General features: G+C 41.7%; 2 protein-coding genes and 1 non-coding gene across 3 annotated transcripts; 1 reads left to right on the top strand and 2 right to left on the bottom strand.

Moving 5' to 3' along the window:
- Positions 1 to 3247: 3247 nt before the first annotated feature.
- On the bottom strand, positions 3248 to 5122 carry HSPB2 (heat shock protein family B (small) member 2). The gene is made up of 2 exons (XM_037065576.1): positions 4357 to 5122; positions 3248 to 3886 (listed from the first exon to the last, which is right to left on the bottom strand). Exons 1-2 carry the CDS (start codon positions 4448 to 4450, stop codon positions 3429 to 3431), a joined length of 552 nt encoding a protein of 183 aa, XP_036921471.1. The 5' UTR covers positions 4451 to 5122; the 3' UTR covers positions 3248 to 3428.
- Positions 5123 to 5349: 227 nt separating this feature from the next.
- On the top strand, positions 5350 to 8554 carry CRYAB (crystallin alpha B). Its single transcript, XM_037065577.1, has 3 exons — positions 5350 to 5667; positions 6800 to 6922; positions 8201 to 8554. Exons 1-3 carry the CDS (start codon positions 5467 to 5469, stop codon positions 8402 to 8404), a joined length of 528 nt encoding a protein of 175 aa, XP_036921472.1. The 5' UTR covers positions 5350 to 5466; the 3' UTR covers positions 8405 to 8554.
- Positions 8555 to 16557: 8003 nt separating this feature from the next.
- Positions 16558 to 16704, bottom strand: LOC119000601 (small nucleolar RNA SNORA79). Its single transcript, XR_005069358.1, has one exon. It is a non-coding gene; the product is annotated as a small nucleolar RNA SNORA79 (small nucleolar RNA).
- Between the last annotated feature and the right edge of the window lie 778 nt (positions 16705 to 17482).

The raw sequence follows: 17482 nt of genomic DNA, 5'->3' as shown, positions 1-17482 counted from the left end.
GTACAGAATACACGGAAACAAACACAAGGATGCTGTCAGTTGAGGAGACAAAAAAGTATGACTCAAATGAAAGAGCAAAACCCCAGAAAAATAACTAAATGAAACAGAGATAGCCACTTACCTGATGCAAAGCTCAAAACAGAGAACTCACTGAGTATGGCAAAAGCATAAGGAAAGAAATGAAGGCTACACGAAGTGAAATAAAGAAAAATCCACAGGGAACCAACAGTGAAGGGAAAGAAGCTGGGGTTCAAATCAATAATTTGGAACATACAAAAGAGATAAAGTCAACCAGAACAGAATGAAGAAACAAGAATTAAAAAAAAAATGAGGAGATAGTAAAAAGACCCTGGGACATCTCCGAAAGTGCCAACATCCAAATCATAGGGATGCCAGAAGGAAAAGAAGAAGAAGAAATTGAAAACTTATTTGAACAAATAATGAAGAAAAAATTCCCCAATCTGGTGAAGAAAATAGACTTCCAGGAAGTCCAGGAAGCTCAGAGTCCCAAAGAAGTTGGATCCAAAGAGGACCACACCAAGACACATCATAATTAAAATGCCAAAGGTTAAAGATAAAAATAGAATCTTAAAAGCAGCAAGAGAAAAGGAGATAGTTACCTACAAAAGAGTTCCCATAAGGCTACCAGATGATTTCTCAAAAGAAACCTTACAGGCAAGAAGGGAGTGGCAAGGAGTATTCAAAGTGATGAAGAGCAAGGACCTACAACCAAGAATACTTTATCCAGCAAATCTATCATTTGGAATGGAAGGGTATATAAAGTGCTTCCCAAACCAGGTAAAGGTAAAGGAGTTCATCATCATGAAGCCATTATTATATGAAATGTTAAAGGGACTTATCTGAGAAAAATAAGATCAAAACTATGAAAATTAATATGAAACAAATTTACGACTATCAACAATTGAATCTAAAAAAGAAAACAAAAAAAGAAACTAAGCAAACAACCAAACAGGAATGGAATCATAGATATGGAGATCATTTGGAGGATTATCAGCTGGGAAGGGGGAGAATGAGGGAAAGGATACATAAATTAAGAAACATAATTGGTAGATACAAAATAGGAGGATGTTGAGAATAATATAAGGAATGGAGAAGCCAAAGAACTTATATGCATGACCCATGGATGTAAACTACAGGGGGATTGCTGGAGGGAATGAGGGTACTAGGCAGAGGGGGACAAAGCGGGAAAAATTGGGACAACTGTAAATAGCATAATCAATAAAATATACTTTAAAAAAAATAAAGGAAGGGCCTGACTGATGTGGCTCTGTGGACTGTGCACCAGCCTGTGAACCAAAGGGTCCCCAGCTCAATTCCCAGTCTAGGGCACATGCCGGGGTTGTGGGCCAGTAGGGGGTGTGTGAGAGACAACCACACAGTGATGTTTCTCTCCCTCTTTCTCCTTTCCTCCCTCTCTGTCTAATAATACAATCTTAAAAAAATAAATAAAGGAAGGAAGAATTCTTAACAGATACGTCCAAAAAGAAAATGAAGTCAGCTACTTTATGAAATTCTTAGTTCTCAGTCACTCAAAATGTCCCAGAAGTTGACTAACAATCTTTAAAAACATGGATGGTATGTGGATTTAGACCAAATCAAAGGTCTTAGATTTTTTCTAGTTAAGGAACACTTTCTTTTAAGTAAACCTCATGTAAGAACCCCAGTTACAAAACAGATCAATGTGAAGCTGTTTCACTTGAAGTCAGAGTGGGATATTTAAAAATTATTTTTCTTTTCAATTAGGTACTAAGATTTCTAAGAGTAGAAAATAAGAGACCATAGTTTTCATAATTAATATTTACAACATGTATTCCCTATAGTTTATCACTTGGGGCTTGATAAATATTTGTTGAATGTATGAACAAATGAATATATCAACAGTTATTTCTCTGAAGCATGCTTTCATTTTTAAATCTATTTATTTATTTTTCAGTCCTCACTTGAGTATATGTTTATTGATTTATTGATTATAAACACATACTTGAGTATATGTTTATTGATGAGAGAGAGACATCAATGTGGGAGAAATATTGATTGGTTGCCTCCCATATGTGCCCCAAATGGGGATCGAACCCACAATGCAAGCATGTGCGCTGACTGGGAATCAAACCCACAACCTTTCCGTGTTCATGATGTTCCAGCTAACTGAGCCACCCAGCCAGAGAGCATGCTTTCATTTTAAATCAATGGCAATCCTTTAATCAATGATTGGATTCTTTAAGTGAGGGTTCCTATCCTGGGGTTGCACAGACCCCTAAGAGGGGCATATGAATGGACCTCAATAGCTCTATTCAAATTACAAGCCAAATTTGGGAGCATATGTGTTTTTCTGGTAAGAGTATCTATAGCTTTTGTACAATTTTCAAATGGGTCAGTAACCCAACAAATTTAAGAATCAACCATGTTAATGGAAGAATTTCAGATGTCCACCACAGTCTCGTAAAAGATATATTTGGGGACAGAGAGATCTCTTGCCCCACCCCACCCCCGCTTTCTTATTACAGAGAGTAGAGAGGGATCAGACCCTCAGGCTTTCCTGAACACACCATACTGGTAATAACACTTTACCTCCAAAGTACACTTCCCTGGCCATCACAACCATACCAGTAGCCCTAGATGCCCTGCATTTAGTCTCAGATTATGTGGAGTGATGCAGTGATTCCTCTCTATGGGATGTTCTGAGATATGAGGCAAATGCTTTCTCTCATGGGCCTCCCCTGTGTATAGAGTAGGGAGACTATGGGGTTTGGTGACAATGGCAGAGATGTCTGTGTCTGTGATCCTGCGTATACATATTTGTTCTCTTAGAATCAGAGTCTATTTTCCGTGGACAGACCTTAGTATGGGAAAACAGGGCTTTAGGCAACTCTCTCCAGCCAAAATCTGTTTCCAACCCCTACCCCAAACAGGCCAGACAGTCTGGAGACCCTTGTGTTTTGTGTCTCTAATCACCAGCCCAGACAGTGCCCTCTGGGTTGTTTGGATGGTATATCCCTTTTCCCTCCCAGGATCACTCTCTCTTTTGTTGCACTGTGAGAAAATTATGGCTAGGAATTTGATCTGGAGCCAGTGTCAGCTTCCGGATGTGATCTCAGCATCCCTGTGTGAGCTCAGGCTTCTGTAACACTGGGTACATCTAACTGAGGAATTTTTCCCTATCTATGACCTCCTCCCTCCCTTCCCACCCTATCCTCCAGGCCACAGAATAGGAAGCAGCACAAACAAGGCCCTGAGATTTGGGTTTATTCAGCTCCACCCAGAACTAAAAGGCTAGGGCATGTCCCAAGGGACCAAACCATACATTGTGGCCCATGCACTTTTCCCTTTCCCCAGGAATGCTGCTACCTCTGGGGTGATGGCAGCTGCCGCCTCACCGTGGGAGGTAGAACGTACTGGGTCTGTGGCATTCAAGGCTCAACTTCTGCTGCTGCCTCCTCCTCTTCCTCCGGATCAGGAGGCGCAGGAAGTAGGGAGATGTAGACCTCATTGACTTCTGTGTCCAAATGTCGGCCACCCCGAGGAGCCTCCAGGTTAAGGATGCCATCATGGGAGAGAGCGGCACGGACCCGCCAGGGGTCAACATCAGCAGGCAGGACATAGGTGCGGCAGAACTCTCGGGATACGAAGCCATGGCGGTCCAGGCGCTGGGGGTGCCGGGCAGACACCTCCAACAGGTTGTCCACAGTCCTCACAGTCACCTCATCTGGGGTAAAGTGGCTTACATCCAGAAATGCCTGGAACTTGCCCTCACTGAGCCTGAGCTCAGAGGCCCCTGCCCTGCTGCCCTCCCCAGCTCTGGTGGCCCGGGGCCGAACATAGTAACCATGGTAAAGGGTGGGGGTCAGGATCTCTTCTGGCAGGAGGCCTGAGGGGCAGAGAGAGAGAGAAGGCAAGAGGCAGGATGAGGCACAAAGCGGACAAAATAAGACATGAGGACTAGGTTGAGCAGGATGGGGGGTCAGGAGAAGTAGGGATGGGTGGGAGGGGAACACAAGGACTAGAAGGAGGCAGCTGGGGACAGGGGACTGAGAAAGGAAATGAGATGGGAATGGAGGAGGCCAAACCAAAGCAGAGCTGGGTAGACAGAAGGGGAACTGGGAAGGAGAAGGCAGGCGGCAGGTGTCAGGGCACAGCGTGCATCACGTCTGCGTGAAGTCAGTAGGAAGGAGAAGGAGCCCTGCTTGGAGGGGGTAAGGGGGTAACTGGGGTAGGAGATGGCTCGGCCCTGGGGTTCAGTTAAGCCCGCAATGGGGTGGACGCCAGCACTGTTGGGAGGCCAGCCCAGAATTACAGGCAGTGGGGGTGGGAGGCAAATGAGTGGCGTCTGTGCCATACCTTCTCCGAAGCGCTGCTCGCCCAGGCGGCTAGGGTTGGCAAATTCATACTCGGCGGTGGCCGGGTGGGCATGTGGCACCGAGCGGCCAGACATGGCTGCAGACGAGTAGGCAGCCCTAGTCCGCAGAGCAGTGCGACCCCTCCAGCTGCCTGAAGAGCCAGGGCTGGGACGGAGGTGGGGGCGGGGTCTACACCACCCAAAATAGTGCAGAGGCTGGGGGAGGGGAGAACAGTGGGGGCCCTGAGAGCCAGGCACCAGTGTTTGGCCAGCGCTGCCTGGACCCCCGTCCTCTCCCAAGCACACCCTTCAGCTGTTGCAGGGGACCAGCGAGGACAGCTGGGAGTCCTGGCTGGGGCGTGAGCTGAGAGCGGAGGCTGGTCAGAGGTCCCGGAGAGCCCCTACCTGAGACCCTTCCAGTTTGCACATTTCCCATACTATTTTTTTCCTCCTTAGTCGCAAGCACCTGCTTTGTGATCCATGTACTGTGAAAGATGCAAGAAACTTTTCTACCCTTTCTTTGGTTTGTGGTGAGGGGTCTTGCTGCCCAGATGAATGTCAGTGTCCTCACCAGAACCCAGGTCAACCTCTAGCACCACACAGATGCCTGCCAGTGACATGTTGGTGATCACTGCTTTCCCCCTGGAACCCAGAAAGAGTTAATATATCTGGGGCCCCGCCAAGGAAGATTCCAGTTCCTGCCTGAGCCCAAGATAGTTGCTGGCCCCAAACCCCTGGCTGGCTAGGCTGGAGAGGAGGAGGGACACACCATCCGCCTGCTTGGGATTCCTGACTGTGTCCCAACCAGTGGGGGGCAGGGTACCATTGGGTGTGGCCAGAAAGCTGGTGAACACAAGTCCGGCACAAGTCACTGACCAGCTCAGACGTGTTTGTATTTCTCTTTTCTTAGCTCAGTGAGTACTGGGTATGTGTCACCCTGCCAAATCTCTGATCACAAGTCTCCATGAACAGTGGTGAGCGGGGATAATAAAACCCCTGACATCATCATTCTAGAAGCTTCACAAGAGTGCATATATAAGGACTGGCTGTAGCTGCTGCTGAAAGGAGCTGACCAGCCAGCTGACAGCCGACCCAGACACTCACCAGGCACCATGGACATCGCCATCCACCACCCCTGGATCCGCCGCCCCTTCTTTCCTTTTCACTCCCCCAGCCGCCTCTTTGACCAGTTCTTTGGAGAGCACCTGCTGGAGTCTGATCTCTTCCCAAGTTCTACATCCCTGAGCCCTTTCTACCTTCGGCTGCCCTCGTTCCTGCGGGCACCCAGCTGGATTGACACTGGGCTCTCAGAGGTAAGTCTCCCCTCTACAGAGCAGGAGAGTTTCCTGAGGTTTCTGGAAACAGCTCCAGCTGCCCTGCTTTTCCTCTCTAAATCTGGCTACATCGAAGTATCTTAAGTCTTTTAGGAACTTGTGTACCCTGCAGTGAGGAAAGAGGAAGTTGCTAGTTCCTCTCTCCCCCAGTCACCTGTTTGTTTTCAATGCTCCTCTGTATCCTACATACTACGTTTTTTTTCTCATGTGATATGGAGATCTTTCATCCCCTAAATTTTAAGTAGGATACCTCTCTCTGGTTTGGTTCATAAGGATCTACAAGGAAAGAGCTGCCTTCAGATTCCTTTGCTTATCACTTCTAATACCTCACACTCCTGAAAAATTTTATCATTTTGAGTTTCAGAGCCAGGAGACAGCCCTACTTCATCCTGAGCTTGTCATCCCCACCATGTGGAGCTGGAGACAGCAATCATTATTTTCTTCCTTCTCATTTCCTCTTCTATGATTTTATGGGTTTCTTGGGGCTGTGACAGGGCACTAGCCTGGATCCAGGCATAAGGAAGAGAGAATATAGGTCCAGTCTTGGCCCCCCCACCCCCGCCACCACTTGTCCTAAGAGGCAGAATGGGGTGAACATAAAAGGTTGATAGAAGGTGCTAGAGATAAAACTCTGGTTTAAAAATATCCAAGTGTGAGTAAACAAGAGCCGAATGGGGAAGGGCTTTGAAAGGACAGCCAGGCCAGCAGAACATTCCAGATTGAGTGGGTGGGAAACTTGGCAGACAACTGAGCAAGAAGAAGGGTCCTTTGTCTCACAGACAAATGACAAGGCCAGGCATTGGGGTCAGAAAAGCAGCAGAAGCCATGCCCAGACTCATCCTTCTAATTGGTCCCCTAGGTGACTTATCTTTTTCCCTGTCCCTGTAAATAAAGTTTGGGCCTGATGACCAAGTGGTGTACCTAGGGTACCACTGTGGTGGCTTTCCTGAACCAGAGCACCATGTTTATTCAAAAAGGGATTTTTTTAACGAAAAAGAGGAAGGCGAACTACCTGTAAGAAAGCAAGTTTGCAGAATGATGATACTGCACTAGCAATCCACATTCCCACCATTTTTTTTTCTACCTCTTTCTCCCACCCTGCCATTTCTAGATGCGTCTGGAGAAGGACAGATTCTCTGTCAACCTGGATGTGAAGCACTTCTCCCCAGAGGAACTCAAGGTCAAGGTGCTGGGAGATGTGATTGAGGTGCATGGCAAACATGAAGAACGCCAGGCATGTAACTTTGTTTTCTCTTCTTTTCATTCATTCAGTGCATACTATGTGCCAGACACTGCCATCAGCCTTTGAGGCTGGCCACATTCCAGTCCTAAGCCACTGGGGGTTGGAAACGGGGATAGACCTGGTAATTGTTTTGGCCAGAGAAGTCATCGTTGTTGCTTTTTGTTTGTTTTAGATTGATTGCCTTAGATGAGTTAGTTGGGATGTTCACTTACCATTTAAGCCAGTGGTTCTCAACCTTGGTCACTTTAGAATCAGGAGGAGAATTTTTAAAAATTCCAATGCTGAGGCATATATCAGGCCAATTAAATCAGAATTTTTAGGGATGGGACACAGGTATTGGCATTTTTAAAAGCTCCCTAGATAATTGTAATGTACAATCAAGGTTGAGGAGCAATGATTTAGGCATAGTGCCTGTTGGATACCTGGTTGCTTTATATAATTATATTAACTGCATGCAGTCTCAATGCCCTAGAGTTTGGGACTTTTTGATATTCAAGAATCCTCTTCTCTTTAGTCCACCGTAATGTTGAACTACTTCATTTGCCTAAGTTTGTACTCAGCTTCTAATACCCTAGAGCCCAAGTGGAAATCCGTTGAGAACCTATCTGGATAAATGCTTGAGATTCAGCAGGTACAAGGGTTAGGGTCAACTACTCTTTAGCAGAATTTTGAAGAATGGAATAGCTTCTTATTTCTTTCTGGGAAGGTTTTCTAATAACTTGCTTCTTAACAGTTTCTGATAACTGAGTACCTTGTGAATCGAACAATACAGTTTGAGGTCCTCAGACCATTTCGATTTTATGTATATGATTTCAGTTTGGGTCACAGTCTCCCTGGATGGAGTCATCTTTTTTTTTTTTTTTTTTTAATAGCAGCAGTCCTATTGATCTGGAATATTCTAGGATGTTCCTGAAGAGTCAGGATAATTTCTGAGCTCCCTCAGGGCCTTAGATCTTTGGTACTGGATGATATTCCGCATCTGTAGGCCCAAGAAACATTGACTAAACCTTTGGGAAATACCTCTAAACATATCCACGCCTCAGGGTTTGGAGAGCTGTGAGGTTTTGCCTGTTTCTAACTTCTCAGATTCTCATTGGTAGGAGTGACCACCTAGACAACTTCATTTTAGCCTGAAACAGAAAAGCTTTCTCTCATGTTGCCATGGCATTTGGTCACACCTAAGGGGAAGGAAGATGTCTAAGTTCTAAACAAGTGTCATGAATTTCCTGTTCTTATCTCTCTGCCTCTTTCCTCCTTCTCTTGGATTAGGATGAACATGGTTTCATTTCCCGGGAGTTCCACAGAAAATACCGGATCCCAGCAGATGTGGACCCTCTTGCAATTACTTCATCCCTGTCATCCGATGGGGTCCTCTGTGTGAATGGACCAAGGAAACAGGCCTCTGGCCCCGAGCGTACCATTCCCATCACTCGTGAAGAGAGGCCTGCTGTCGCTGCAGCCCCCAAGAAGTAGATGCCCTTTCTCTAACTACATTTTTTTAAACAAGAAAGGTTCCCCACCAAGGAATAAAAATCTTAATGACTAGTGCTGAAGTTTATTAATGCTAAGGGCAGGCCCAAGTTATTAAGCTAATAAAATATTATTTGGCAACAGATAACTGAACTGTCTTGTGCTATGTTTATTTTTTTAAGATTTTTATTTATTTTTAGAGAAAGGGGAAGGGAGGGAGAAAGAGGGAGAGAAGCATCGATGTGAGAGAAAAATACTTATCCATTGCCTCTAGTACCTGCCCTGCCCCGGAACTGAACCAGCAACCCAGACATGTGTCCTGACCAGGATCTAAATGGTCACCTTTCACTTAGTGGGACAGTGCTGAACTGAATCACACTAGTCAGGGCTGTTTTTTTTAATTGGACAAATACAGCAGATCTTAATCATCATACTATGATTTAGGGGGTTCTAGGGATATTAGAGTCAAAATGAATGTCTCCACCACTTACTAGTGGCGTAAGTTTTATAAGTCACTTAAACTTTCTGGTCTTTAGAGCTTCCATTTATAACATGGGGTACTGATTCGTACACTTTTTGTGAGGAGTAAATTAAAGAGAAAACATAGGTAAAGCCCTTGGCAGAGTTCAAAGAATGTCAGTTCCTCTGATGCCTCCCTCTTTGATTTTGGTCCTCGTTCCAGCAACAAATCTGAGTGAACTCTGGGATAATGATACATAAAAGGCCTTAGTATGTCTCTGAAGTTAATCATGTACCAGGGAGGAGAGATGGTGCCCCCAAAGTTTTCTACCTTTTTCTACTGGTAAACATTGCCTTCAGCTGATTCACAAAGGCAGTAAATAGGACTTGGGCGATTAGAACCAAACCAGCCTCTCAAGAATAGTCTCTAAATGATCTAGCAAATACCTATTAAAACTAAGACTGGAAAATTTCCAATTCAATGGCCCACCATAAAAAAAAAAGTTAACTTTTAGAATTATAATGAATAGTAAATAAGTAATTCTATTATTTAAACAAAGACATATTCTTCTACAAAAACATCTTCATTTCACGTTTGTGAGCCTGGACAAAACTTATGTATGATTCAATTAATGAAACCTGTGTAGGTTATCTGGCATAAATGTTTTTTGCTTCTTTTTTCCTCTACCTCTGGGCTCATTATTCCCTATTCCTCAGTAGTTTTGCACTTGCCTCCCCTTCGACATCCCTCCCCAGTTCGAAGCCAGGTTTTATAATGATGAGTGGGGCTGCCATCCTGCTATCATATTGGGTGCTACAATGGAGCCACAGCAGAGCTTCTATAAACTTGTAATCACGACACTACATCTGAGTTTTCCCACCTCACTAAGCCCAGTTTCTATTCAACTAAGCCTTCCAGAAGTTTGATGGACAGGATTTTTCCAGATTTCTTTCACAAATCAGAAAATCTCATCACAGCCTCTGGCTTTAAGCAAAAAGCTGGGGTTTTTTCCTTCCATTTTGGAAATGAGTACTTTTAGTCCCTTTACCCTGTAGAAGTGAAAATCTTAGCTGCCACTGTCAGCTTCTGGACCTAGAGGCTAATAAGTCCATTGTCCTGAATTTTGTTTTTATTTATTTAAATATTTTGTTATTTATTTTGTCCATAATGTTAGTTATCTTTTCTGCTTTTATAATAATATATTTTATTGATTATGCCATTACAGTTGTCCCATTTCCCCCCTTCAATCCCCTCCACCCTGCACACCCCCTCCCACTCCCATTCCCCCCTTTAGTTCATGTCCATGTGTCAAAAGTTCTTTAGCTTCTACATTCCCCATACTACTCTTGCCCTTCCCCTGTCTATTTTCTACCTATTGTCTACGCTACTTATTTTCTGTACCTTCTCCCCCCTCTCATCCTCCCACTCCCCCGTCACTAACCCTCCATATGATCTCCATTTCTGTGGCTCTGCTCCTGTTCTAGCTGTCTGCTTAGTTTGCTTTTGTTTTAGGTATGGTTGTTAATAACTGTGAGTTTGTTATCCTTTCACTGTTAATTTTTTTAATCTTCTTTTTCTTAGATAAGCCCTTTAACATTTCATATAATAAGGGTTTGGTGATGATGAACTCCCTGAATTTGACCTTATCTGAGAAGCACTTTATCTGCCCTTCCATTCTAAATGAAAGCTTTGCTGGATAGAGCAATCTTGGCTGTAGGTCTTTGAATTTCATGAGTTGGAATACTTCTTTCCAGCCCCTTCTTGCCTGTAAGGTCTCTTAAGAAATCAGATGACAGTCTGATGGGTACTTCTTTGTAGGTGACTGTCCCCTTATCTCTTGCTGCTTCTAGGATTCTCTCCTTCATTTTCATCTTGGCTAATGTAATTATGACGTGCCTTGGTGTGTTCCTCATTGGGCCCAACTTCTTTGGGACTCTCTGAGCTTCCTGGACTTCCTGGAAGTCTATTTCCTTTGCCAGACTGGGGAAGTTCTCCTTTATTATTTGTTCAAATAAGTTTTCCAGTCGTGGCTGTTTCTTTCCCCCTTCTGGTACCCCTATAATTTGGATGTTGGAACATTTAAAGATGTCCTGGAGTTTCCTAAGCCTCTCCTCATTTTTTTGAATTCTCGTTTCTTCATTCTGTTCTGGTTGAATGTTTCTTTCTTCCTTCTGGTCCACTCCATTGAGTCCCAGTTTCATTTCCATCACTATAGGTTCCCTGTGCATTTCCCTTCATTTCACTTAGTCTACCCTTCATTTGTTCATCTAATTTGTGACTAAAATCAACCACTTCTGTGTGTATCCTGACCATCAGTATTTTGAACTGTGCGTCTGATAGGTTAGCTTAGAAGTATTGGCTCTGGGGCTTTGAGATGTTTTTCTGCTTGAGCCATAATGTTTTGGTCTGTTCACATGTATTACACATGAGGGGCAGGGCCTTAGGTGTTCACCATGGTGGGTCAACCCACGTTGCTGGGTTGTGATGCTGTATATGGGAATGGGGTCTGAGAGGGAAAAAATGGTGCTCTGCTCTGCTCTCTGTTGCACCTCAGTTCCTTCCACCACGTCCCTCAAGCAAACTGAGCCTTTCTGGTGCTGATTCTTGTGTGGGTGGGCATATGTGCATTTTAGGATCCTGCGGGTTTCTCCAAAGAACTTTCCTGTGAGGGTGAGAGTCTTTCCCTGCACCTCAACCCCGACAAGTGTTTCAATTGGTGTTTTGAGGCTTTATTTCCTGGTGCTAGGACCCTGGGTTGTGCGATCTGTCTCGCTCCCCAGTTATCTGTGTTCGAATGTGGGACTGCTGCCCAGTTAGCCAGCCACCTTGCACATGGTGCCCCGCTTCTCAATTGCTGCCTCGCTAGGTCTGCCCATTGCCACCCCATGCCCGGGGTCTGCCAGCCGCCACCTAGGTGCCCAGGGTCTGCCTGGTGCCACCTTGTGTGCCTGGGGTGCCTTGTACACCTGATGTCACCACTTCCTGTGTCACAACCCCTTTCCGCTTGTCCACCAGACTCCACCCCGCCTACTGGTCCAGATGAATGTATCTATTTTAACTCCTTGGTTGTCGGACTTCCATACAGTTCAATTTTCTTTCAGTTTTGGTTGTTACTTTGTTTCTGAATTGTTGTTGTCCTTATTTTGGTTGTTCAAGGAGGCACAGTATGTCTACCTACACCTCCATCTTGGCCGGAAGTCTTAATATATTTTTAAAAGGTTGAACTTGCCCTGGCTGGCGTAGCTCAGTGGATTGAGAACGGACCTGCGAACCAGAGGATCGCGGTTCGATTCCCAGTCAGGGCACATGCCTGGGTTGCAGGCCAGTTCCCTGCAGGCCAACTCCCAGCAGGGGACACACAAAAGGCAACCATACATTGATGTTTCTCTCTCTCTCTCTCCTTCCCCTTTAAATGTAAATAAATAAATAAAATCTTTAAAAAAATAAAATAATAAAAGGTTGAACTCGTATAAAGTATCTCTTTAGATTGCAATGAAACTAGAAATAAATAACAGAAAGAAAAATAGAAAAATCACAAATTAAACAACAGGCTTTTAAGCAATCATTAAATAAAAAATCACAAGGGAAATTAGAAAATACCTTGAGACAAATTTTAAAAAAGCACAACATACCAAAACTCATGAATGCAGCAAAGTAGTACTAAGACTGAAATTTATAGCTATAAACACATACACTAAAAACGAAAGATTTCAAGTCAATAACCTAATTTTTTATATTAACAAATCAGAAAAGAAGATGAAAAACCCAACCCAAAGCTAGAAGAAGGAAGAAAATAATAAAGAATTGAGCAGAGATTAAGTGAAATAGAGAATAGAAAAATAATTTTAAAGCAAAGGGTTGTATACAACAATGTAAATATACTAAAAACTATTGAAATGTATACTTGAAACAAGTGAACCTTATGATACCTAAATTATATTGCAATAAAGCTATCAAAAAAAAGCCTCACAAGAAACTTTTTCCAGGCCTTCTGAGTGACTATGGCAGCTCTATCTCTCTTTGTATATTCTAGTTCTTGTATCCAAGACATTTAAAGTCCTAAAAGAAAATAAGAAAAATGGGTATATTTGAAATTACTTTATATACTCTATTATGAAACTGTCACTAGAACTCAATGAAAATTAAATAGAAAGTTATATAAATGAAGGAAATTATGTATAAATAATGTCACTTTATTATAGTCCAAACTGAGTAAATTTTGCTTAAATTTTTAAAATTCTCAACTGTTACATATAAAATGGTAATGTAAAAGGATTTACAAATCTCACAACCTTGAGGTATTTAAACATGTAACACACATGTACTAATATGTGCATTATATTTAGAAAGACAGACTTCCACCAACTTGGAGGCTTACATACATACGCTTTGCCTCCTTGCACAACAAAAACGAGAACAGCAAGAAATTTCAAAACAAAACACAACTAGAATGGCCAGAAAATCGAACTGCATGGAAGTCTGACAGCCAAGGAGTTAGAGAAGAAACATTCACCCAGACCAGTAGGAGGGGTGGAGAGGGTAGCTGGGACAGAGCAGATGGGCAGCAAGGCGGTAGCTAGAGGACTGGGTGGGGGAGGTGGTGGCTGGTGGAGTGGGTGGTCCCACATCTGTGTGCAGATAAACCAGAGGGAACAACTGGAGAGTGAGACAAGTCACACAATCCAGGGCTCCAGCATGGGAAATAAAGCCTCAAAACCTCTGGCTATAAAAACCTGTGGGGGTTGTGGCATTGGGAGAAACTCCCAGCTTCACATGAGAGTTCATTGGAGAGACCCACAGGGTCCTAGAACATACACACACGCACATACCTGTGAATCAGTGCCAGAAGGGCCCAATTTGCTTGTGGGTAGGGGGGAAAGTGACTGAAAGCTGTCAAGAGCTGAGCAAGTGTCATTGTTCCCTGTCAGACCCCTCCCCCCCAGACAACATCACAATGCAGCTATGTGGGTTGCCCCACCCTGGTAAATTCCTAAGGTTCCTCCCCTTACTATGTAACAGGCATGCCAAGACAAAAAAAAAGTTGCCCAAATGAAAGAACAGATAAAAACTCCAGAAAATATAGAACCAACAATGAAGAGATAGACAACACATTAGATGCAGAGTTTAAAACACTGGTAATGAGGATGCTAACAGAAATGGTTGAGTATGGTTGCAAACTAGAGGAAAAAGTGAAGGCTATGAAAATTGAAATAAAGCAAAATATACAGGGAACCAATACTGAAGGGAAGGAAACTGAGACTCAAACCAATCATTTTGACCAGAAGAAAGAAATAAATATTCAACCAGAACACAATAAAGAAACCAGAATTCAAACAAATGAGGAGAGGCTTAGGAACCTCTGCAACAACTTTAAACATTTCAACATCTGAATCATAGGGGTGCCAAAAGAAGAAGCAAAAGATTGAAAACTTATCTGAACAAGTAATGAAGGAAAACTTCCCTAATCTGGTGAAGAAAATAGACTTTCAGTATGTCCAGGAGGCTCAAAGAATCCCAAAGAAGTTGGAGGCAAGAAAGCACACACCTAGGTACATAATAATTACATTATCTAAGATTAAAGATAGGGAGAGAATCTTAAAAGCAGCAAGAGAAAAGGAGACAGTTACCTACAAAGGGGTACCCATAAGACTGTCAGTTGATTTCTCCAAAGAAAACTTGCAGGCAAGAAGGGGCTGGAAAAAAGTATTTGAAGTCATAAAAAGCAAAGACCTACATCCAAGATTACTCTATCCAGAAAAGCTATTATTTAGAATGAAAGGGCAGATAAAGTGTTCCCAGATAAGATCAAGTTAAAAGAGTTCATCACCACCAAGCCCTTATTACATGAAATGTTAAAGGGACTTATGCAAGAAAAAGAAGAAGATCAAAACGATGAACAGTAAAATGACAATAAACTCACAACTATCAACAACTGAACCAAACAAAAACCCCCCACAAAAACCCGAAAACAAAACATGAACTAAGAAAAAACTAGTACAGGAACAAAATCACAAAAATGGAGATCACATGGAGGGTTATCAGCAGTGCTGGTGGAGAATGGGGGAAAAGGTACAGGAATAAGAAGCATAAATGGAACATACAAAATAGACAGGGGGATGTTAAGAATAGTACAGGAAATGGAGAAGCAAAAAAACTTATATGTACAACCCATGGACATGAGCTAAGGGGTTAGGGAATGCTGGTAGGAGGTGGAGTGCAGGGCAGAGGGGAATGAAGAAGTGGGAAAAAAATGGAACTGTAATAGTATAATCAATAAAATATACTTTAAAAAATAGAAAGACAGACCTGGCTGGTGTGGCTTGGTGTATTGAGTGCCAGCCTATGAACCCAAGGGTCACTAGTTTGATTCCCAGTCTAGGGCACATGACTGGGTTGTGGGCTGGGTCTCCAGTTGGGAGCATGCAGGAGGTGGCCACACATCGATGTTTCTCTCACTCTCTTTCTCCTTTCCTTCCCCCCCTCTAAAAATGAATAAATAAAATCTTCCAAAATAAAAAAATTTAAAAAGACAGAGACCAAACAGAAGAACTGTCTAAAAGATGCACCATGTATTATGAAAGATGAAAGAAAAGCATATCTATTTATATATATGCTTTTTATATATAAATATAAGCATATATATATATAAGCATATATATATGCTTCTCTTTTGATGCTAGAAAGTATTTGGAAGCTTAGAACTGAAGATATTTTCTTCTGAATGTATATTGCTGCATTTTAAAACTGACATTTTTAAGAGTAGGGGAAAGTGCTCCATGAAAAAAGTCTTACCTTTTTTTCACATAGCTTTAATAATATAGAATGCATTGGGATATATGTTGAATCTTTGGGTCTGAAGTAAGACTGGAGTTTAAATCTTAACATATCCTACCATTTACTTACTTAGTTATGTGATCTTGTATGTTATTTAATTTTTTCAAACTTCAGTTTTCTCATCTGTAAAATATGGGGATTCATAGTATCTACCTCATAGAACTGTGAGGAATAAATCAGAAAATGCAGGTAAAACATTTAGTATACTTCTGGATCATCATAACCATTCAATAAGTTATATCTGTCATGATTGTACAAATTTTTCAAAAATAAAAACTATTTGTGTGCATTATTTTAGACAAAAATTAATATAATTAATATCTTAAACACAATGATTCTCATATTTTACAAATAACTATTAGTGTCAATAATAATAAGGAAAGATATTCGTGGCTTAAACGACTGCCAATTTTAATCAAGGGATAATATTTTGAGATATACTCTTTCTAGCCAGCAGGTGGAGAAGAAACAAAGTGTAGTTCATCTGTATGTTTCCAGACACTATAGAAAAAAAAAAGTTTTCTGGTGAGTAGTGTGATAATCAGTTTTAGTAATTTTAAAGGACTTTGTCACTATTTCTAGCATTAAAAGAAATAAATACAGAAGGTAGATTTGCCATCTGAGATTTATTATATCTTTAAAATAATATGAAAAATTTAATTTTAAAATGCGAGGAAAATATAGAAAAAATATTTTGAATTTTGAAACATGGTGGTTAACCTAATTTATTATTCTTTTTTATAATAAATCTCTAATTTTATTGTTAATTTTTTGATTAATCAATTGAATTCAAATCCTGTCATTTCTTTTTGTTGGTTTGTAATGTGGCCTTTCTGATATAGACTCATTACTCTTTTTTTTTAATTGTTTGACTCCACAAAAATCAGAAGGCACTAATGGACAGCCAACCCATCCCACGGTGCTCTGAGTGAAGACAAGTCAGCTTAGATGTATGATGGACTAAAATCCCACTGCTTAAGGCTCCAAGCAGTGAGAGGAACAGCCATCAAAAGACTCATTACTCTTATATTTTCCTGTCCAAGTCCTTTGTCACTGGTCAACATACAGGATACAGGTATTTGGTATTCACAACTAACCATAGAATTGGGTTAATATTTAAATATCAGAAAAATATGTAAATATCATTCCCTACTTAACATCCCACTGCTGTTTACAATCCAAAATTATTCATATTGCCACTTAGTTTTATTTACTTTAAAAGTTATCATATAAATGATACATAAATACATTCTTGTAGTAAAAATTTGAAGAACTATAAAACAGGAGGGTAAAAAAGCCTCCATTTCTTCTAGCCCAGTCCTTTCTTGAAAGGTGTATACATGTACATGGTTATATATATTATAGGTACATACATATACTCATTCCATCATACAGGATTATTTGCTTGCAATAATGTGATGAAATTATACTTATTTTCTGCTTTCTTTACCTAACAATATGTGTTGGGAACTTTCCAAGTTAATACATATCTCCCTCAGTATCCCTAAATATGGGCATGTCATAATTTATTAATACTTGATTATTGCACATGCAGATTGTTTCCACATTTTGCTGTTATACTTACACAATGAACAACATTCTTATACATCTGTTTGTGTATATATGCAACTGTTTTTGTTGGTCAGAGTTTTAGAAGTGGAATTGCTATGAAATATGTATTTTGCATTGACTCTTTCTGGAAGGCAATAACAGAAACTAAGAGTGATTGTCTCTAGGGAGGGACCAGAGAGATTAAGAGGATTGGGTTTAGGAATGAAAAAGAGACT

The sequence above is a fragment of the Sturnira hondurensis genome, unplaced genomic scaffold (assembly GCF_014824575.4).
Source record: "Sturnira hondurensis isolate 20B ecotype Veracruz unplaced genomic scaffold, ASM1482457v3 Scaffold0015793, whole genome shotgun sequence".
Lineage (NCBI taxonomy): Eukaryota > Metazoa > Chordata > Mammalia > Chiroptera > Phyllostomidae > Sturnira > Sturnira hondurensis.
The sequence above is the reverse complement of the archived record's forward strand: the minus strand, read 5'-3'. Positions and strand labels throughout refer to the sequence as shown.